General features: G+C 43.4%; 3 protein-coding genes across 3 annotated transcripts; all 3 read right to left on the bottom strand.

The window, feature by feature from the left end:
* Positions 1 to 666: 666 nt before the first annotated feature.
* On the bottom strand, positions 667 to 9,636 carry cenpi (centromere protein I). The gene is made up of 20 exons (XM_047019280.1): positions 9,396 to 9,636; positions 8,866 to 9,003; positions 8,608 to 8,726; positions 8,399 to 8,506; positions 8,186 to 8,234; positions 8,029 to 8,075; positions 7,561 to 7,650; positions 7,311 to 7,442; positions 7,044 to 7,193; positions 5,575 to 5,695; positions 5,217 to 5,308; positions 4,865 to 4,982; positions 4,537 to 4,601; positions 4,020 to 4,129; positions 3,314 to 3,449; positions 3,018 to 3,142; positions 2,380 to 2,428; positions 1,661 to 1,876; positions 1,171 to 1,212; positions 667 to 985 (listed from the first exon to the last, which is right to left on the bottom strand). The coding sequence occupies exons 1-20, from the start codon at positions 9,556 to 9,558 to the stop codon at positions 836 to 838; spliced, it is 2,220 nt and encodes a 739-aa protein (XP_046875236.1). The 5' UTR covers positions 9,559 to 9,636; the 3' UTR covers positions 667 to 835.
* A 184-nt stretch (positions 9,637 to 9,820) lies between these two features.
* On the bottom strand, positions 9,821 to 12,442 carry tmem35 (transmembrane protein 35). Its single transcript, XM_047019992.1, has 2 exons — positions 12,247 to 12,442; positions 9,821 to 11,320 (listed from the first exon to the last, which is right to left on the bottom strand). The coding sequence occupies exons 1-2, from the start codon at positions 12,364 to 12,366 to the stop codon at positions 10,958 to 10,960; spliced, it is 483 nt and encodes a 160-aa protein (XP_046875948.1). The 5' UTR covers positions 12,367 to 12,442; the 3' UTR covers positions 9,821 to 10,957.
* A 625-nt stretch (positions 12,443 to 13,067) lies between these two features.
* On the bottom strand, positions 13,068 to 17,390 carry arl13a (ADP-ribosylation factor-like 13A). Its single transcript, XM_047021531.1, has 10 exons — positions 17,155 to 17,390; positions 15,623 to 15,739; positions 15,451 to 15,521; positions 15,099 to 15,348; positions 14,886 to 14,991; positions 14,576 to 14,784; positions 14,348 to 14,456; positions 13,982 to 14,243; positions 13,751 to 13,867; positions 13,068 to 13,642 (listed from the first exon to the last, which is right to left on the bottom strand). Exons 1-10 carry the CDS (start codon positions 17,172 to 17,174, stop codon positions 13,587 to 13,589), a joined length of 1,317 nt encoding a protein of 438 aa, XP_046877487.1. The 5' UTR covers positions 17,175 to 17,390; the 3' UTR covers positions 13,068 to 13,586.
* Between the last annotated feature and the right edge of the window lie 5,097 nt (positions 17,391 to 22,487).

Genomic DNA, 22,487 nt, shown 5'->3' with positions numbered 1-22,487 from the left:
GAAAACAAACAGCACTATTGAAAATGGAATGTTACTGGCGTGCAATGAATTCTGCTGCACCCAGCATGTTCCAAGGTAGACGGGGAGCCAAGGGCCTATTAACTATCCAGATGGATCCCTCAATTACGGGAAAATGTTGTTTTCCAGATGGTTGAGCCGCTGACTGCAATGGATACTGATCATTTCCCCTATAATGAATTCCTAAACAACTGATGTTTTTTTTTTAATAGAAACAAAACTCCCAATTTCATTAGTACAGACTGCTTATTCCCGGATGGCAACATATTTTCCCTGTGGAACGGCCCAAGAAGCTGACAGCTGATATTTAGTCTTTAGACAGACACAAAGGATGCTGAAAAAAATCCTAAGCGCATATTTATTCTTATTTATGTGCAAGGATCACAGCAAGTACAACAAAGGTTACATATACAAGAACACACATAAATCACAGTTAACAAATTGACATGCCGACTACGTAATAAAAAAACATTAGGAATGAAGCAGTTCTATTTACATAAAAAAAAAGGAAAACAAACAAATTATACAAGGCAGGGTTATAAAATATGTACATATCCTTACAGTGGTCCCTCAACCCTGGTCCTCAGGACCCACTGTCATGCATGTTTTAGACGTTTCCCTGCTCCAACACACCTGATTTCAATGAATAGTTGTCAGCAGGCTTCTGCTGAGCTTGATAACAACCCATTCTTTAGAATCAGGTGTGTTGGAGCAGGGAATCATCTAAAACATACAAGACAATAGACTCTGAGGACCACTGCTTTACAACATAGAAAAGATCCAAGTTCTTGTGTTTCTTCTCAAATGGTTAGGCCTGTTATCTGGCGTTTGCGGGCTGACTATCTCCCTGGCTCAGGTTTCTTTCTGCTGCGGGGCGCCGGTTGATGTTACTGTGGACAAACAGTCTGAGGCCCTCCAGACCATGATTGAAGAGAAACTCCAAGTACCAGTCCCAATGTTTCCCATTCTGCATCCAAACACACACACACATGAGGCACTGTACTGGCCATCAAAGACAGATATGGTCCTGGATCTCTTGTAAAAAAAATCTTAAATAAAGTCCATCTAACATGAATGGCACACTTCAAAATGCATATCCGAGCATTTACAGTAGTCTATTTAAAAATGAATTCATAAGACCTCGGTAGTTACCTTTATGGAATTGAGGTCCATGTCTCTCCTCTCTGGCCAGCACTGATAAAGAGAGAGAGGGACGGAGAAGGAACATAAATATTCATCGCTTCCTCTCACCAGTAAATCTCAGCAGAACAGAGCAGGGTGGGTGTTGCGGTCGGACTAGAAAAGGTGTGTGTATTATTAAACATAATGAAAACTGAAGTCTCATGCAGATCCCATGAATAATAAAATCAGATTCTGTATTAATGGATCTTCTATGAAAGATACATTAACACCACATTCGTCACTCCTTCGTCTGGGCTCAAAGTTTATTAACCAAACTGGCACCGCCCTGTCGTGCCTCTGCGCTGCCACCAAACCCCCTCCCACACCCCCCCCCCCAGTCTGCATCTACAGACGCTACACCAAACACAACCACCAAGACATCAAACAATGTCTTCTCAGCTTAACAGCAACGCCAATCTCAGGAGAGGGGGCGCCGTGAGGGGCGAGGTACCACACAGACCTGGTGGTGGAAGTGGATGGCGAGGCTCAGGAAGGCTGGGTGGTGGATGAAGTCGAAGCTCCTCCAGTACTCTGGTACTTTGCTGCGTGCCAGCACGGCCTCTGCCATCTCCAAAGCCATGCCAGGCAGGAAGGTCTTTGAGTTCCACAGAGAGCCCACCATGGCCAACAGATAGGTGTTGAAGTCCTTGTATGTCTGTCTGCTGATATGGAAGGCCTGCATGAGGAATGGAGGGGACGAGATAGAGGGAGAATAAACAGAGATAGTAGGATGGAAAAAGAGAGGGAGACAGAGAGGATGGTGGGATTGGGCAGAAGGAAAACGAAAACGAAAAAGAGAGTGGAAAGACCAATGTACATTGAAGGTTGGATACTGTCTTCAAACATCAGGTTCATTAACTTGGATGTTTGAGCATGTTAACCAATTTGCATTCTGAGGACCAGACCTTGATAAAACAGCCTGACATTTGAGGTAAGCATAGCAGTGTGACTTGCAAATTCTGCTTAATACAATGAACCTGCCATACTAAATCTTTTCAAGGCAGGATTTGGTTTCAGCAAGCAGCTGAACAACTCTCCATTAGCCTAATAGTTCTGTTCATCTCAAACAAGGCTGCAAACAAAATGGCCATGAAAACCGCCTTGTTAGACCTGCTTGTATATACAACTCTCAGATGTGTAAAATAACACAAACATTTGTATGGACACATTTTTTATTACCTTCATCTGCTGATCTTGACTTTTGGCCGAGGTCAGGTTATTCTTGTACCTAAAGACAGGAGACCAGACCTCGGTGAAGTTATGCTTGAGTAAACAACATTGTTTATTCCTGGCTTGGCTAAATGTAGCCTTCCATAGCCCCCACAGCTGGATGAATAGTACATTGTCAGGAATGAATCAGTAATCCCTGCTGCTGCGTGCATTGAAATATGTATCAGAGAACATGTTTAGCCTCTTAGAAGAAAAGCAGGTTTTTTCGTTTTGGTTTGTCGGGGTTTTCTTTTTGCATGTTCCACTAGGCTGAGCGGTTCCATCTCACGATGGGACATGTAGGTCAACATGTACAGGTCACACACCTGGAAACCAAGCCACGGACAGACTCCCACTGCTGGAGCATGGAGCTCACATTCAGATAACACATTCAAAGAGGCTGAGGACCTTCATTAAACTGAATCAGAAATGCCCTCTTACAGAGCAGAGGTAGCCTGCTGTTAAAAGGAGTTATTTCAGCTTATTTTACCATCAAATATATATAAATGCAGTTGGTGTTACATGGGGTAGAGTGGTAGAGGACATGTAGGGACATGTTAGGTGGTGTGACACGGCTGGAGTCGTGTGGATTGGGCCTCGTCTCTCACCTGACCATGATGTGGGCCAGGCGGTCCACGCTGACGGGGTCTGTGGCCAGCAGGGCGGGGTAGAACACTCCACTGGGGGGCAGCACCACCAGGGGAAGGCTGTACTTCAGGAACATGTCACACACCTGGAGGAGGGGAAGGGGGGAAGGGCGGGCGCACGCACGCACACGAGGAAATAAGAGAACCTCAGCTAACTGCCCAGAGTAAACCGTTCTCTTTATATTTGAAGACGATGATTTTGTAGGGCCTTGTTGCCAGGCTAAATGCAGAGAATCCCTGGGCTCCAGGCTAGCTACCGTCTGGTAGAAGTCCAGGACATAGCTGAGGAGGAGGGAGTGGCAGCCCTCCAGCTGCAGCCCTGCAGAGGCCAGCCTGCCCACGAAGCACACCAGCTCCATCACCGAGTCCATGAACCCTGACAGGGTCATGCTCCTGGAGGAGGCAGGTCGGGGGGGGGAGTTAGTCACACACACACAAACTAAACCCTCATCTAACAGCAGAGCAAATGCCATCACAGGGGGAAACTGAATTCCAGTTATGCCAGGGCTGACTGGCTACTGGAACAATCAGAAAGAACAGAACTTTGCCCTTGGTTCAGAATTTCTCCTTCAGCAGCACACCTCACTAATGCAATAAAACAGGTAATAACCAAATCAGCGGAGGTGCACTGCAGTTCATTACCCAGAGTTCCAGAGGACGGGCAGGGGATAGGGGGAGGTTAAGAGGGGTGTGGGTGAGACCACCACACGCCACAGCCATTGATTTCCACACAAACCCCAGAAAATTGTTTTTCTGTGGTAATAGGCAATCTGGGGATGAGGTTTAAAACGGTGAGGCGAATAAAAACGTACTGGACACCCCATTAACTTAATAGAGGATGAGAGGATTGGCATATGGAAGGCTCAGGAAGACAATCCAAAGGGAGAGGATAAGGACGTCTAAAACAGAGGCGTGCAGAGTGGTGTGTGTGTGCGTGTGTGGGTGTGCGTGCGCGTGTCTCACATCGGGGTGTGGCTGTTGAGGCTGATGTCCAGGCCGTCCTCCAGAGCATAGACAGAGTGCCATGTAAGCCACTTCAACAGCATGCTGTTCAAACAGTCTAGCACACTGCACTGTGGAGAGAGGCGTGGGACAGGTGTGTTAGAGGTGGCAGTCAGAACAAACTCAAACCACTGAACGATGACTGAAACAACTGGGAGATATACTATACACACTGTTGTGGGCAATACTGTGAATTTACTGGGTATACTTTTATCGTTACTGTGTATACTCGTATTATTATGTTTATATTGATCCTTTGATGTTCATTTCATTGGGACTGCCGTGATATCTGAATCTCCCTTCGGGGCTGAATAAAGTTCTATCTAATCTAACCATCTAAAAGGAGGTTGACTATTACATACTTTTAAAAGAAGTAACCGAAATTGCTGAATGATGATTTAAGTGATAGAATTATGTTTAAAAATAGCGTTCTCAAAAGGGAGGTGGGGGGGGGGGGGGGGGTGTCTGTGCGGCCTACCTTGAAGGAGAGAGTAGAGGAGAAGAACAGCTGCATGAGCGGCTCAAACAGAAGTTGGTTGATACCTAGAGTGGGGGGGGGGGGGGGGGGGGGGGGGGGGGGGGTCGACATACCACATTAGCACCACAGCTACCACAACTCTGCAATCCTCCATGCAGTCCCCAACACATGGCAGCCAGTGTACGGCACAGTCTGCCAACCGGGCACATGTCTGCCTGCCCGCCTGCTATATTTCAGCAGTTTAATTAGGATAGAGGGGGGGATAGAGGATGTGGGGAGGGGGGGTAGAGAGAGATAAGAGTGAGAAAGAGAGAATGAGAGAACGTACAAGCGCTGGGCACCACGGGGATGTCACTCAGCAGGCCCAGGATCTGGGGGCGGAGGAGCGAGCCGTCCCAGACGCTCAGGAACTTGTAGAGGAAGGCCTCTGTGCTGGTGAAGCCCTCCTGGGTGGGAGGAGACAGACAGAAACATACGCATCTCAAATGAGCGTTTGACTGTGGCATGAGTTATTAACGAGCTGTGAGCGGGGGCGTGGGGGGGCTGAGGATAACGTGCTGTGACAGATTCAGCTCACACAGAACATGGATGGTGGGGTGGGCAGTGGGACGGAGGGAGGGACGGGTGGGCAGGCGTTGGGGGCCTGGAGGATGTTGGGGGGGGTGGGCGAGTGTGGTCACCTGGAGGAAGTTCTGGGTGGAGAGCAACATTTGGAGGAACTGCAGCACCTCGGACGAACTCTGGGAGACCCCGTCACTGCAGAACAAAAACTCTGCCAGAGGGAGCCAGAGAGAGAGAGAGGGGGGAAATAAGAGAAGAAGAAAGATGAAAAGGTCAGGGGAATAGAGAAGAAAGGGGGGGGGCGTGAGTAGATTGTTTTGTACAATTTTGACACGTCTAACTTTTCATTCTTTCCTAAACGCTTCCCACAAAGAGATCCTTTGATATGCCCACGCCTGCTTTTGGCTTTGAGGCGTTTTTTTCTGGCTGCTTCTGTGACGGGCGATGTCACGGCGGGGCGGCGTTTGATGCGCTCACCCTCGTGAAGGGCGTGGCCCAGCCAGTAGTTGAGGCAGAGGAAGGCCGAGTCGTCCTGAACACAGTCCAGGTAGTGGAGCGCCAGGCTGGAGCCCAACAAAGAGCCCATCTGGGCCGGGAGCTGGAGGGGAAGAAACACAAGAACAGTTAGTGAAGAGGGATAAGGTACTTGCACACACACACAATCAAACGGAAGGGGGGGGGGGGGTTCAGTGTGTTAGCTATGCCCACGCTGATGAGGCAGCCCAACAACAAAGCTTCTAAAATCGCCTCAAATCAGGAGATTTGCCCGAAGAACTATAAGACCACTCATGCTCATGTCGCTGTTTTCACCGAGTGGGCAATCGATAAACCTCTGAAACAGTTCTGTCTCATCCAGTAATCATAGTGATCAGCGTGGCAATGTCTTCTGCATCACTCAGACATCTCTGTGTCTATTGTGCATGAACAGCTGCCTCGCAATATGGTAACTGGCTTATAATAAATATATAAATCCAGAAGAGACAGGCTGTCGACGGACACGGCTGAGTCCTCCCATAATTAAGGAGCAAAAGGCAGTGTTCATCGGAAGCTGGGGAGCTTATCAAGAGGGGAGGGAGGGAGGATGTAGGCGGTCCTTCATCATCCCCAGCCTCACTCATAGCTCGTCTCCCTGTCAAGAGACTGGACTAGCTGATATGTCAGTCTTGCCTTTGCTAGTGCCTGGGGGCCAGCTATAAAACCAGCAAGTCACAACGCTTTGCTGCACATGTTGGCTCCACACACTGTAGTGGTGGTGGTGGTGGGGGGCGGAGTGATGGAGCATGAAGCATAAATGTCCTTAAGCCTTTTATGAGAAATGTATTTGAGTTTGTCAGGTCAACGGCTCTGCCAAGCAAACAGTGTTTGAGAGGCAGCAGTTCTTTAATTGTTGACACTTTATAACTTTTCCGATGCGGCTCACACACACACACACACGTCCCTGTTCATTTGTTCATTAGTCTAATGACTCACGGGGATAAACAACTGGGATGAAGTCTGTATACTGAGCAATGACATGTTTACTACACAAACAACAGAGAGAAAAGCTCATGAATGTGATGGATCAAAGCAATACAAATGAACTTCTGAGGCCTATATTATCTTCTGTTGAGCCCTGTCTACACTACATGGTGACACACTTCCACCAAGTGGCCGTACAGTGACATTACATGTCTAGGCACCCTTTTGAGCAGAACAACTTTGATAAAATACCACATCCACCCTTCTTAAGTGCTCATCTACCAGCTGTGCCAGACTAAGATACATCCAGGCATGAGCAGTGGGTGACTAACCAGGCAGCAGAGAAAGAGAAGGCCATTTTGAGAGGCCCAGATAAAGGCCAACAGGCTGGGGAAAGAAAGCGAGGTGGGGAGAAAGAGACAGGGGGGGAGGTGGGGTACAGAAGGAGAGGGCCAGACAGAGGAAAAGGAAAGAGAAGGCAAGCTGACCTCTATGTGGTGGAGGTGGTCCAGAAGCTGAGAGAAGGAGTGGAGCTGCACCAGGGGGAGAACCTTCCTGCAGGAGAAGGAGGAGGAGGGCGGGGTGGCCTGGCTCTGCACTGCAGGGCTGGGGGACGGCAGCTCCAAGTGGTGCAGTTTCTATAATAGATGAGGAAGTGAGCCTGCTGATTTTGATAACACATTTCACATTACACCGTCATTAGTATTGAGGAAGTGCAGTACGGTGCCATTGACAGGAGGATTAGCATGCGGTACCCTTTTCTTGGAGTTGGTCTTGTCTTTTGCGCCGAGGGTCAGGCCGACACCTGAGGTGATCTGACTGTTGGCCCTCCTCTGAACTACACTCAGTGCTGCCTTCCACGGAGCGTTGTGGTTTTTAAACCCACTCTGAAGGATTAAAGTGCATGAATGTCACATGCGAGCCGGATGTACTCGTGGATATAGTGCGGAGCTACATCCACAAAATGCCAGGCCCTCGGTGATGGTGAGTGATGTACGTACTAACCCTCATTCGCGATGGAAGGGAGAGCGTCACCAGCTCCGGGCAGAACACTTTGTAGAGTGACAGCAGGTGTGACAGGAAAGGCTGCCGTCCCTGGAAGGGAAGAGATGGGAGAAAATGAGCGGAGAGCAATAAAACATGGACGCCTGTTCCTTTGATTGATGTCAGTAATCATTCATGACAACTACAGATAATGGCATCGATGGAGGATGAAGTGTTTATGGAAATGATGCACTGGGTGATAAACAATAAGTCAGGCTTTACCCTTCATGCAATTCATCATATTTTAATTATAGAACAAAGAAGAAACAGCTGCATCTGTTAGATATTTGTAAAAACTGACAAACTGTAGAAACTTACTTACTGACATTACCCACATTCAGCTAAGCCTTGAAAACTAAATGTTTTATTTTACTCCCATAAATCAATATGTACTGCCTTGATTTGAAGATTGATGAAAGAATAGTTTACCATCTTAGACTGAAGCTCCAGTAGCTTTCTCACTCTGAACTGGCTAACTGTAACAGAGATCAACAGGTCAAGATATCAACTTAATGCACAGCTGCAGGAAAAGGAGGAAAACCCCCAAATGATGGGATAAATGTGTTGAACAATTAACATCACTTACCACTTTCCCTCCTGGTCAAAAGGAATAGTAGGTGACAGATAAAGGGAGACTGGGGAGGAAGTAAAATATATTTACTTTTGGAGGGTGCATTTGAAATGTTTTGAATAGCATAAGTGCCCAGGTGGTTGATATGCCCTCAATCAAGCATGAATCAAGAATATACCAGTCAGTATAATCACAGACAGCACCACCAGGCATCCCAACTGCACTCACCAGATTGTCATCTTTCACAAAGCTGAAGATGAAGCCATAGATGGCCCTCAGGTGGTCCTTGGAGTCAATCATGTCAAAGACAGTCAGGACCCACTTCAGGAAAAGAACCTGGACCAAGCATCCAAAAATTACTTTCCAAAAATAAAACAATGCTAAAAATAATGTGCGTGGCTTCCTAAACCCTTACACCAGACAGAGGTGCGTTCTACCTGTGTGCTGACTGGTATCTTGCCGATGCACAGCCATGCCACCGCTCGTACAACAGCCTCCTGTGGGACCACTGTAGCAGGGATCAGGAACTTCAGCACCCGGGCACACGGAGCACTCCCTTCAAAATGCAGAGTAAGCAGTGAAAATAAGCCCTGTAACGAAATGTTCTGACTACAATATGGCCTTAGTTCAGGACTGAATGGCCCTCTAAGCAATATCAGAGTCCACAAATGAAATTCAGTTGAAGATACACTCACCCATGCGAAGACTCATGACGAACTCCAGCATGACAGAAATGGCCTCTGGAGGTAGTCCTTGACTGAGGCCAACTCTCTCGACATGCACCAGGTTAACCTCCAGCATATCATTGCCTTTAACTTGGGTACCTGCCTCAACTAACGGACGCAAGCAGTACACGGGTTAAATCGTTCCATCCATGCATTTGTTGGTGTTGGAAAGTATCTAGCCTACAGAAAAATGCGATGCAGGCAACGTTAACTTTAATAGTCGTCATCTACCAACAACAACAACAAAGCTGTCTCAGTAGCTACATAGCTACTGTAACTACAGTATTAGTACATTGTTTAAACATGACATCAATCATGCTCTTGGCAGTGAATAAAAGAAGCATGCTAGCAAATCAAACTAAACACAAACCAGTAGTGGACCTTAACTTATCTAGCTAGCAAGCCAAGATGAATGCATGTAACGTTAGGAAGATGTGTTTCTGTTTCTTGCTAGCTAGCCTAGCTACTGTACTGCATATTGTTCACCGAGCATGCCCTACCCTCTGAAAAGTACTTCAGGGCAAGCAGAAGTGGATCCTCCGCCTCGTTCTTTCTTCTTTTTTTCTCTGCCACTCTCAAACTTCCATTACTACGACCAGAAACAGACAAGTTCCCTTCCGACGACGAGTTAAATGTTGAACTCGATCTAGATACTTTGGCCATTGCTACTACATAGCTAAAAACACAATCATTCGGCGTCCTTCCAGGCAGTCATTCAAACAACTCAAATCTTCCGCGCGACCGTTTGCTCTGCGCAAGCGTACTAGACTCCTTCGGTGGCGCTCTGGTTATTGTAGTTCTGAAGTATTTAAGAAAGCCTACAACTATTTCGTTCTTATTCCGCTTCGTTGTCTATTAATGTTAACCATAATAAACAAAAAGGCACACTTTATCTCATCCACAATGCTTTATTTTTCTCATTTTGTTTTACAGAAGTATTGTGAATCCTATATTATTTACTTCACATGGCATCTGAATAATGTGTTTATTGTTTCCCTTGCATATAACAAATCTAAATAGCAAAAGACCAATCTGTAAGTATAGCCTATATGGAACATATGGTAAGACATATGGTAAATGAATAACCCGGAGGTCTAGATGATCATACTGAGATTCGTACTTTGACATAAGAGAAAGACACAAAGCCATGGTTCTTTATTTGACGTGTCATTTAACAAAGCAGATGGTCTATTGTGCCAATTTTGATCCTGGCACTTGATGCCGCAACTGTCCCAAAGTCTCTTCCACCTTCATAGATTTTGTGAAACTGTGATAGCAATGACAGTTTTATCTTCCACCAAAGCAATGATTCACTGAACAGTAAGCAGTTGACAGTTCTGTTTCTTTGAGGAAAAGGGGTAAGGCCTTCATGCAGTACTATCAACAAGAAAAAGTAATGAACAAGAAAAAAAGGCTTCACAGAATACTACATTTATTTTAATACCTTATTCAAAAAATGTGATACTGTAATTGACGGAACAATATCAAATAAACCTCTAACACCTGTAATTATTTTGAACAGTTATACAATTAATGATTTCTAAATTAATCATGCTGTGTGACATGAAATAGAATTATTTCATGGAACCATTCCTATCTAATATGTAAACAGTACAAAAAGAGGATAAATCTTTAATAGTGATGAAATCAGAAATTGAAAGGGATATGTCCAGAACACAGAAAACACAGATCACATTTTCTACTGTATATGGATGAATACATTTTAAATAAAATATCACAAATAATAGAGAACAATAAACAGTGATTAGAAGAGATTCTGGATGGGCAAATGTCTTAAGAGCTGAGCTCACTTTAGTTGCCATATGTAATGATAGTCCACAGTAATGGATAGAATATATAGGACTTCAGGTTTTCAGGATCAGTGCTGGGGAACAGGGCAGGGGACACCAATAACCAGTCAGCCAAGACAGTGGAACAGGGAGTGTGTGGGTATCACTCTTCTCAGCGACTGTTTTCCCTTTGAACCATAATTGCGACGATCCAAAGAAACACACAGGGTTCCCTTTGCTGTTGCTCTGCCCAAACTAGAAAAGTGGCAAAATTAAGACTGTTTGACCTTGTTCTTTTCCTGAGCATTCACATGTTCTTCCCTGCTCTCCTCCCTCTCAGGCCGATCCTCACTCTGGCGGGCGATAAGCAGGCGGCAGGTAAGTAGAATACCAAAGACTAGAGCATGGGCATATCGTTTCAAGGGGTCTCCCACTAGCTGGTGGAAGAAGAGGACAGCTAACATGACCAGCAAAAGTATAAAATTTGCCACGTCCTTTGGTCTCCCTGGCACTAGGGTCAGGACCACACCACAGCTCACTTCCAGTGAGCCGATCATTTTACGAAGTAGGACAGAGCTGACGCCTATCTTCTTGAGACCTGGCAACGCCTTGGCGTAACTCTTGTAAGCTCTTTTCTGAAATACAATGACAGCATTATTGAAAATGTGACAGTGTTATTGACAAACATATGAAAATATCTCATCCATAAGGAGAACTATAGCCTTCAATTTGAAGACATTGGCCCTATGAGTGATTGAAAATCTGAGCCTGTCCCTTTAATTGTGGGCCCACTATGGGCCATAAAAATTGTCCTTGATGTCGTTTAAAAAAAATGTGTAGGCACATATTAGGAAGGTGCTATTCGATGTGGGCGAACAGACTAAATGAACACAGTGGTCATGTATGATGTGTTGCATACTGAGCTACAGAAACATCCCGAAAGCGACAACATCAGCACCGACAGGTGCAGCACAGAATTTGCTCGAATGCGCCGCCATTGCCGTTGTTTGCTCTATTGCACTCTATTTTAATAATAACCTACATTTCTTGTCATAATCTCCCTAAAAAATCAAATAGATAACCGTGTAATCATAAACAGTGGTCTAATTTATAGGCAAACGTTAGAAACTGCACGACATTTATTCATGTAGCCTTGTTTATGAATTTGCCGATTTAGGGATGACTTTTCTGACTGACCACAGCATTCCTCTTATAGGGGTATATTTAGTTATTTCTACTGTAAGAGTGACGCCAGTTTCAATAAATAATTTAGCAAACAAATTATGGACTATTCATTAGACAGGCATCATTGCAAGTCTCATTCTATGACGGGCACGCCTTCAATCCCATGTTTTATAGGCTGTCTCAAGATGACAATTTTTGTCTACATAAATCCTCATTCACGTTATATTTTGGGGCTTTAGAATGGTCTCTTACTAATGTGGGTCAGCATCGTACGTCACATTATTAGAGCATGAGAGCTTTCGCGGCTACAGCAGAACAATGGCCTTTCCTGTAAGAAGCACATGCGATTCGTTGCTATAGTCTTAGGCCTACTTACCATCTCACTGTATGCATCTTTGCTCAATCGTGGTGTAAGCTTAATGGTACCCATGAAAACAAAAAACAGACCAAGAGCGAAGGAGAGTGCCACAATGGTTATTGTCCTCGGTGAAGCCATCTTCCTGTGTGTGTCGCCGCCAAGCTGCGCGTCAAGTGCCCAATGCACGGTCCTATCTGAAACAGTGTATTCTTTCTATCCTATGAAGATGCAAAAGGGGGATGGGCTTCTGGAACACTGACAAATATGGCGACATGGTTGCTTTACTGGGTCCCAGTGTTCCATTTAAGTAGCAGATTGTGATAGACCTAGATACAATTCTACATCTGAGGTCTTTGGAAGGTTAGGCCTATTGAAATTATTTTATTCACTGAATACAGGCCTACAGTAAAGTCTAAATGTCAAATTAAATCAATTTGTCTTAGCAGTAAGGGGTTGTTTTCAAAAACAGCTATCTGGCATGAAGTAAACATAAAGAAAACATATAATGAAAAGGGCCAAAACCTGTGAGGCCTCCTAGAATGCAAAACCGAAGTAATATGATTTGTACTGTCATGTTATTTATTTCAAATGGCCTGTGGTAGATCTGTTTCGAAACTTTTTGAGGGATTTGCCATAGACATAAAAATCCTGCATATCACCTTTCTTGAGAGGCTAATACTTTTGCACAGAACTGCACATACGTATTGTATGCATAAAAACATTTGTTCAATTCTAGATATTTCCTGTCAGGTTGCATGATTGTGAAATTGAGGGCAATCCATCAAGTCTAAAAAGTCAAATCATGTAGGAAGCAAGCTTAATACAAATGTTTAAATCTTGTTTTCAGTCCACTCTCCATAAATTCCTCACAATTTACTCTCAATTTCCAGAACACTTTATGGGAAACATTTGTCAAAAATATGTAGAAAAAGGTAAATATATACATCATGTCTTACACACACACACAGTTGAATAGTATGGCCAAGTTTACATCATCAGGAAAGTATTGTTTTTAACAGTGACATTTAAGAAATAACAGTAATACATCCATACCAAACAAAAGAAAACACAAATAACACAACAGAAATGGGGGGTTACACAATGTCAATAATGAACAAAGTATCAGTTTAAAAGATTTGAAAATCTTCTTCAATAATCCATAAAGTCAAGATTGTATTTCATGTACAAGAAGGTTGTGGTGCAGGCTGGGCAGCATGTCGCAGGCCTCCCCATCTCTGTGATTGCTTTGTGTCCTGGGGGGATGGTCACTGAGGTGTCACTGCATGATCATAAACTTAGACTGCTGTTGTCGTCAGCAGACCCCGTCGTCACACACATGACCCAGGACCCTCTTACTTTCATTGAGCTTGATCTTGACGTTCTTTCAAAGCCAAAATCGCTTTTCGGTAAAGATCTGCAGAAGACAGGGAAATCATGTATCTTATACAAATGGCATTGTGTACAAGAAATATAGTTTGAATGGCATTTCATTGAGAGTCTAGAGAAATGGCATGGGGCTCACCAAAGGTTGTTGAGAGGTCGACTGGCTGGGATAACTCTGTTGGCACCTTCTCTGTGTTGATCTTGTTCTTCTTCTTCACTTTCACAGCTTTCTTCTTTTTCTTCTTCTCCTCTTTACCTATAAGCGACACAATGCAAATGTTGAACATATCTGTTAAAAGCATTTGAAAAAGCAACAGTTACTTATAAGCTGTTCAAATTCTCAATCATATATCCTTCTATACAAGCCTACCTTTGGCAGGTTTGTCATCATTATCAAGTAATTCTGGAAGGTCAAGGGTTTCCTCTTTCACCTTTGTCTTGCATTTCAGTTTGCCTCGTTTAGGCGTTATCAGGGCTCTGCTGGCCTTCTCTTTCTGCCCACCATTCTCTTGGTCTGCCTCTGTGCCCTCAACCTCCTCTTCCTTATTCTCTCCTCCTTTGCTTTTCTCTGTGTCCTTGATTTTGACCTGCTTTTTCTTCTTTTTTTTAAATGTCTTTTTCAGAGTGCTCTCCTAGCATATAAGCAAAAGTGACAGATCAGTGTATAATTCTGACACACATAATTTATTGTAATGGGTGTGGCATCTTCCCCAAGATCTGTAGGTATTTTCTCTACCTTATTCAAAATATTTCGAATAGGCTGCAGTGTGCTTCCAGTCTTAGCCTTTTTGTCTTTCTCTTGTGGCCGGTGAACATGTCGGAGATCAGTCTTGCTAGCACGTATTCTGCACAACAAAGACCAGACTTTACCAGACAAAATATGATACTTTAGATTCAACACCAAGATATTAGATAAACATCATCATTTGGGGTAAGCCTGTGTGAATGCCTTTCGGTCTCTCACCTTTCCTCTTTAGGTTTGTTGCGCCCTTTCTCTCCTTTCCCTCGTCGATCTTTCTCCTGAGGAGGTGCCAGAGGTCTCCTGCTATCCCTGGCAATGCGCGCACAGAGTTCTGGGTAATCCAAACAGATGGCCCGCAGAAGCCAGCGGAGACCACGCAAAGTCTTCCTGTCCGACCAGCGCCGAAGGTCCATTAAGGCCGCGCAAGGCTCCTGAGATCGAGAGAGAGAGGAGATCATCACATCTACATGGGATCTAACAGTATGAATCTTTCAGCTTTTGAGTTTGTGTAAGTGACACTTTTAGGACTCACAATGTGGCACAAAGAGCGGCTCTGGTTCACCAGCCTCTCCAGTGACAGGATCTCAATCAGCTCACTGCCCAGCAGAGCATTCAGCTTGTCCTGTTTGTTGGCCAGCCTAGGAAAAATAAATAAAAAATCCAAATACAAAATCAAATTAATTGTACAAATGGTATACAAATCTCCTCAACGATAGTCTGTGACAGATATATGAGGGATCCTTACACTAAGAGTGGTTTCCCAGCTACTTTGGGCTGCTTGAGCAGGTCACCAAGAACCTCCTTGACCTCCTTGATCCTGTGTCTGTCACTGGAGTCTACCACAAAGATGACCCCATGCACATCTCCATAGTGGTCACTCCATGCTCCTCTGGCCTCCGGGGCTCCGCCTATGTCCAGCAGGGTCACCAGGAAGTTCTCCACTCTCAGCTCGGTGCGGACACACCCATGTGTCGGACCTACATCCCCTGGTGGCACTGCCGACAAACACAGTAACCTGAATCAGTCACCGCAGAACTGTGTTCTGTTTGTGTTCTGGAATGTTAGTGTGTTTCAGGATTCAGTCACATTTTATTTACCTCCTAGCATCCCCTTGACAGAGGATGTTTTTCCCGCTTTGTCAAGACCAACTACCAGGATATTGACTTTCCTGTGTGAAAAAACAATAATTTAGTTTATTTAAACTGTGTTGAAGAGAGGGTAGGAATATCACGTTGGGCTAATTGGATTTTGAGAGGCAAAGTGTTTCACCTTAAAGGTTGCTGGATCTTGGAAACCCAGCTGCAGCAGTTGCTCATCAGGTTGAACATGTTTAGTTGAGGAGAGCAAGGCGAGCACAGGGGCCACCATTTTCTCTGGAGCTCGTACCTGGAACCAGATGGCAGACCTTATTGTAAGACAGGGTTGACCAGCCAAGTCTACCTGGCAGCTAGTTGTGTTCCACATGCATTAGGGACTGCATATGGCGACATGTCTGAAGAGTGACAACACTAAATCTGCAATCCAATTGCTTCCCCCTCAAAGTGTCAGCACTTTTTAAAATCTTACATTGCTTTTTGGTCCACAGTTTATACTTAAACTGCACAAAGACTCCCCAGCTCTCAAGCTATGAGTTTCCAGTTCTTGTATTGACCTGGTTCAAGTTATTCATATAATGTTTGGGCACATCACCTGCTGTCTGCTGTCACAAGCTGTCTATGTTGTGTGTCTAATCGGTCTCTCTCTCTCTTTCTCTGTATGTATAGTATGTATGTAATTATTTATGTATGTTGTGTGTGTTGCTTGTATGTGTGTGTGTGTGTATGTTTATGTAATGTATCTGAGGAGTCTGAGGTGTAAGACTCTGTGTATTAAATAAATCCAGCTTGCTTAAGCCCTCTGTGCAGTGCATCTGTTCAGGCCTCATAATCTCCTAAAGCCCATACTGACTCACTTAGTGGGAGTTAGAATGACTGCTTCTCACAGTGAACTACACTGACCCTTATTTAGGTCCCAGCCACTGACCAGGCTGTGTCCTCAGTCTGTTCAAATGAGCCAATAGCTGCGATTAAATATACAGACTAATTAAAGAAATACCATTGAATGAAGTCAATACAAGGAAGCATGAATAGTGAAAACACAAATTCAATATTTAGTGTGGCCTAATACTTTTTCTCACTTCTATACACATAATGGCCGGGTTTCCCAGATTCGTTAAGAACCTCTTAACGCTAAGAGCTTCTTAAGAGCGTTCTAAGAGCGTTCTAAGAGCGTTCTAAGAGCGTTCTAGAGCGTTCTTAGAACGCTCCTAAGAAGTTCTTGGCGTTAAGAGCTTCTTAACGAATCTGGGAAACCCGGCCAATATCTATATGGTCAGTTTCTTACATTTGATTGTTTGCTTCTATGCAATAGTCTAGAATATCAAACAGCAAAAGTATACCAACAAACAATCTATTGACAATGTATGTGACTTAATTATACCCAATACAACTCAAAGAAAAATATTTTCTTATGAACACAAAGTACTGTCAACAACTTGGTAATGTAAACCATAAGCAAAGGGTTCTGTAACTTCAGTGTTCTATATCAAAACAAACAACAATAAATATGGTATCAGATAACTGATACATCCACACAACATGTTACTCACACTGGCACATGGGGTTACCCTTAATTTCATATTGATTCTGCATGTTCCAATGTGCGTATATCTACACCCTAGCAACAGAAAATTCAAACAAGATTTTAAAAAGACAAAAATATTTCAAAAACTGAAAGTTGAACAATAGTTTGTCTGAACTTACCATAAGATGTCTGCTTCCATGCGTTTGTTTGTTTGCACTGTTCTTGTGGCATATTGCAGCCGACAGCTAAAAACTAATCAGGCTCAAATGAAGCCACAAATCCCTTGGTCACCTCATTTGGGAGGAGCAACCTGAGAAACACCGTGTTGACTTATCAACCAATTACACAGGTCCTTGGAAGATCTGCCACTCCTATTGGACAGCATGCCTCACCTTGTGATCAGGATCATGTCCCCATGTCCCATTTTAACATCAATGTGTTTTGTAATTTAATGTGGGAATTGTGCCACCATGCAAGTGTCTGAAAGAGGAAACTCCCATTATGCAAGAATAACTCATGAGATGGTGTGCATGAACAACCACATAGCAGATGATGACATACTTTGGCAGCGTTTGTTTACATGACAGGGGTTCATGTGATGTGGTGCCACTATTTACTCTCTAGGAGACCAATCCCAGCGTCAAGGCATACCTGGAATCTCATCAACCCTAATTTGGCTCAATCTGATCTTTGCTCTCTGTGACATCCCTACTGAGGGAATGAAAGAGGTGGTCATTTGTTATGTAAACAGAAACAAACTATACTGTTTATACAACACAGAGTTTAACACAGCTACATACATTAGTGTCCAAAAGTCCAGTACTAATTAGTATTTTGTTTTTAAACCAAGCTTCAAGCATTCTTTCTTTTAACTTTTGCAGCTTTTAGTTATTTACCCGATCCAACTAGTTCTACACAGCTTCAGTTGTGTCAACTTCAGGATGTTAAGGTGACCAATGGAATGGTTAAGACTTTGGCACCTTGCTGAAAGTGACACTAAGTAGCCTTCAGCTGAAAAAAGTATAGCGTAAGTGTCACAACACAACATCTAAACCCAATGCCCAAATCGTATTATAAAACCATTATCATTACAATAATCAACATGGACAGACATTCTTTTTACATTATTGTTACATTGACACATTTTAACTTTAGGAAGTGATGCAGTTGTTCAAAACAAACACTAGATGTCCTCAAACTCACAAGATCCTTTCCCACCTTAAGCGGTGAAGTCAAAATATTTGCATAAGAGTCTGTGTTGTGTTTCTACAGACCATATGACATGAGCAGGAAATAATTTTCCCAGAGACCAATTAAGTCTCTTTAGATGAGAAAGGCCAAGCCTATTTAAAGGAAACGTTAATCTAAAGGTATCACTGAAGGTACATAAAAGAAACACTGATCCTTTACCAGCTGCAGTGTGACGTGATTATAGACATGACATGACTGAGGAAATACCTGTGACAGGATATATTCTGAGGGGTTATCCACTTATAGACATTGTTTACGTCATTTAATCAGGTTGCATGGAAACAACTTCCTGCACTGCCTTTTGTGTCTTCATCTTGTTAAGTCATTATCCCAATGTCCATTGGGGCATGGTTTACTGGTAATGTGCTGACTATACTCATCCAGGACTGACCACATCCCTCCTTCAGCTGCCAATGACACATACAAACACACACCACACACACACATGCAGACACACATTAGCAACCCTGGCTCAATGTCCTCCTCATATCTCAAATGTATCTGACACCTGACCAGTACATGTCTAGATTAAGCTATATGTTGAATTGTGTTCTACAGCACATCACACAATGTTGTTCTGCTGACTTGCTGAGGATTTGTCGTATCCGGCTGACATCATGTGTTTGATTCAAAAGATCGACTATCTAATAGCTCTCGGTTTGGTAAAGAACTGGAATACGAGCACTAATTAGAACCATTAAAGACAGTCTCAATTGAACACTGCTTCCCCCATGGTTTTACACAGCAAACATCCTCTGCACCCTGCAGCCACTGACTGACCTACTACAACACTGTCTAGCCAAGCACATGCATTAATAAGGACAAGGCCTCCAGCAGACCATGTAAATGCTGTTCACAATGCAGGCCTCAGGTCTGACTCAGTGTCTGTTAGGCTACAGGAATTATTCACATTCTGGCTGCAGAGTCATGGGTGACTTTAGTTATTTATATTCTACTCTGATCTAAAGCTGTAATGTTGCATTAATACATTTGGAGCCTGTATGCAAGACTATGGTTACAATTTTAAAAAGCTACAGTGATCAAGAATGAATGAAACAGATAGGACAGATACTATTTTTGAAATGGAAATAACTGGCAGATGGAGCAGATGGTATTAATCTCAAGAACCTCCCAAATGAAATAAATTCCTGTTTGCATAGCAGTTGAGCAAACAGAATTGTTTTACATTTTGCAAACACTGCTCTTTTGTGTAGAAGATTGTGTTGAGTGTACAACTTAAACTGAAATGTTTGATTCAAGAGCCATACATTGTTACAGCTGAGCTTTTTGACATTGAACTCCAAGCCTTGCTTGTGTCCAATACTGTAAATAAGGACGCTTGTTCAGCAGTTGCACATGCCCACATACAGTGCCCTCCAAAAGTATTGGAACAGTGAGGCGAAATTCTTTATTTTTGCTGTAGACTGAAAACATTTGGGCTTGACATCAAATAATGAACGTGAGACCAGAGATCAACGTTTCAGCTTTTATTTCCAGGTATTTACATCAGGATCTGATGCACAACTAAGAAAATATCACATTTTGTTTGAATCCACCCATTTGTCATGTGATCAAAAGTATTGGAACAGATATACTTAAAACATATTTAAGTGAATAAGACTTAATATTTATTTGCAAATCCTTTGCTTTCAATAACTGCAGCAAGTCTGTGACCCATTGACGTCACCAAACTTTTGCATTCTTCCTTTTTGATGCTTTCCCAGGCTTTCACTGCAGCCTCTTTCAGTTGTTGTTTGTTTTGTGGGGTTCCTCCCTTCAGTCTCCTCTTAAGCAGGTAAAATGCATGCTCTATAGGGTTTAAGTCTGGAGATTGACTTGGCCAGTCTAATACCTTCCATTTCTTGCCCCTGATGAACTCCTTTGTTGTTTTGGCAGTGTGTTTTGGGTCGTTATCTTGCTGCATGATGAAGGCTCTGCCAATCAGTTTGGTTGCATCTTTCCTTAAATTGGCAGACAAAATGTTTCTGTAGACTTCCGAGTTCATTTTGCTGCTGCCATCATGTGTTACATCCTCAATGAAGATTAATGAGCCCGTCCCAGAAGAAGCCATGCAAGCCCAAGCCATGACATTACCTCCACCGTGTTTCACAGATGAGCTTGTGTGTTTGGGATCATGAGCAGTTCCTTTCTTTCTCCAAACTTTAGCCTTTCCATCACTTTGGTAAAAGTTAATCTTTGTCTCATCAGTCCATAAAACTTTGTCCCAGAATTTTTGAGGTTCATCTCTGTACTTTTTGGCAAATTCCAGCCTGGCCTTCCTATTCTTCTTGCTAATGAGTGGTTTGCATCTTCTGGTGTAGCCCTTGTACTTTTGTTCATGAAGTCTTCTGCGAACAGTAGATAGTGATACCTTCACTCCTGCCATCTGGAGGTTGTTGCTGATCTCACTAACAGTTGTTTTAGGGTCTTTCTTTACAGCTCTCACAATGTTTCTGTCATCAACTGCTGATGTTTTCCTTGGTCTACCTGTTCGACGTCTGTTACTTTATGCACCAGTAGTTTTCTTCTTCTTCAGGACATTCCAAATGGTTGTACTGGCTATGGCCAATGTTTCTGCAATGGCTCTGATTGATTTTCCATCTTCTCTAAGACTCACAATTGCTTGTTTTTCACCCAAAGACAGCGCTCTGGTTTTCATGTTGTTTTCACCTCTGAATACAGTCTGCATAGACAAAACCTATCTTACCCAATCTGAACCTGAGTGTAGACATTCAGTGGTATTTATTGATTGAATAATGTATGTAATAGGACACACCTGGGCAACAAAACACACCTGTCAGTCACATGTTCCAATACTTTTGCTCACGTGACAAATGGGTGGGTTCGAACAAAAAGGTGATATTTTCTAATTTGTGCATCAGATCCTGATGTAAATACCTGGAAATAAAAGCTGAAACGTTGATCTCTGGTTTCACATTCATCGTTTGATGTCAAGCCCAAATGTTTTCAGTCTACAGCAAAAATAAAGGAATTGGCCTCACTGTTCCAATACTTTTGGAGGGCACTGTAGCTCTGTTTCACACAGCCCTGGCACTGAGGAAGGCTGGCTCTGTCACAGTTGTGAAGCCTAGGGAAAACAAGGACAACTGATCTCTGTGCCCTCTGCTGCCTAGCATAGCATGTTAGTATTACCGGTGATATTGCAAATGTTTCCCCCAAAATATCAGCCCACCATAACGATAGTTGTGACACATTGTCGGAATAATAGGCAGAAACCGATATGCTTAGTTATGTTGATAGGAGCTACTATAGCATAGGCCAGAGTAAAAACAGCATATACTAAGATTAAATGGAACCCTTCTGTTCCTCACTCAAAATGTTCATTTTCAGTGTTTTTGGAAAGGAAAGAAAAAAGTGCATTGGTCTTTTTTCCAGAGCTGTATATCTGGGCTAAATGTCAGCCTTCTGGACACTGGCCATTCATTTGATTCTACAACCAAAAGATCTAAAAGAGCACTGCACCTTTTTCTTTCCAAAAACACTGATATGGGTCGTTTTGAGTAAGGAATAGCAAGGTTCAACTTGCAGTGGCCTCTTAAATTTAAACCTTCTGTTACGCACTCAAAATATAGCTTTTCAACATTTACATTTATTCACTTAGCAGACGCTTTTATCTAAAGCGACTTACAAGAAAGAGCTTGTAAGTCGCAAAAAGTGTATAGGTCAAGGATCATAAACAACGAGATAGCCCCAAAAACATTGCGGGTAGTCAAAACATGGGTTGTTGGCAGTAAGACAGGGTGTAACTGAGTGTGTGAACTAGACTAGTCAAATCAAATCAAATGTATTTGTTTAGCCCTTTGTACACGCAAGCATGTCACAGAGGGTTTCACATGCGCTTGCTTATAGAACTGCCCCTCAACCAACCTAAACCCTCAAGGAAGACAAGGAAAAACTCCCAAAAAACTCCCAACAGGAAAAAAATGGAAGAAACCTTGGGAGGAGCAATTCAGAGAGGGATCCCCTCCTCCAGAGACAAGTATGTTGATTTCTTAGCCCTTGGGGGTGGGATGGGAGGAGGAGGGGGGGGGGGGGGGTTGTTCAGGGACAAGCCATAACAAGGTTGGACTACCCTATCCAGAAACCCTGGTTCTATCCAGCCAATGGGTAGAACCAGAAGAACATGTAATGAAACAACATTTTTTGTCCTTTCCAAAAACGTTGAGAAGGAAATTTTAGATTGAGGAACAGGAGAGTTCAAATTGCAGCAGCCTCTTAAGCCTATGTCCAGAAGGTATGT

The sequence above is a fragment of the Hypomesus transpacificus genome, chromosome 1 (genome assembly GCF_021917145.1).
Source record: "Hypomesus transpacificus isolate Combined female chromosome 1, fHypTra1, whole genome shotgun sequence".
Lineage (NCBI taxonomy): Eukaryota > Metazoa > Chordata > Actinopteri > Osmeriformes > Osmeridae > Hypomesus > Hypomesus transpacificus.
This window is presented reverse-complemented; position numbering and strand designations above follow the sequence as displayed.

Bases quoted from the DNA above. Each gene is read 5' to 3' on its own strand.
- cenpi (XM_047019280.1), bottom strand. From the start codon at position 9,558: ATGGCCAAAGTATCTAGATCGAGTTCAACATTTAACTCGTCGTCGGAA. The intron at 4,602-4,864 runs GTACGTTCTCTC...CCCCCACTCTAG, and splicing joins CCCCGTGGTGCCCAGCGCTT to GTATCAACCAACTTCTGTTT. The intron at 986-1,170 runs GTAACTACCGAG...GTTTGGATGCAG, and splicing joins TGGACCTCAATTCCATAAAG to AATGGGAAACATTGGGACTG.
- tmem35 (XM_047019992.1), bottom strand. From the start codon at position 12,366: ATGGCTTCACCGAGGACAATAACCATTGTGGCACTCTCCTTCGCTCTT. The intron at 11,321-12,246 runs GTAAGTAGGCCT...ATTGTATTTCAG, and splicing joins AAGATGCATACAGTGAGATG to AAAAGAGCTTACAAGAGTTA.
- arl13a (XM_047021531.1), bottom strand. From the start codon at position 17,174: ATGGAAGCAGACATCTTATG. The intron at 15,522-15,622 runs GTGAAACACTTT...TTTTTCACACAG, and splicing joins AAGATCCAGCAACCTTTAAG to GAAAGTCAATATCCTGGTAG. The intron at 14,244-14,347 runs GTAGAGAAAATA...CTTATATGCTAG, and splicing joins TTCGAAATATTTTGAATAAG to GAGAGCACTCTGAAAAAGAC.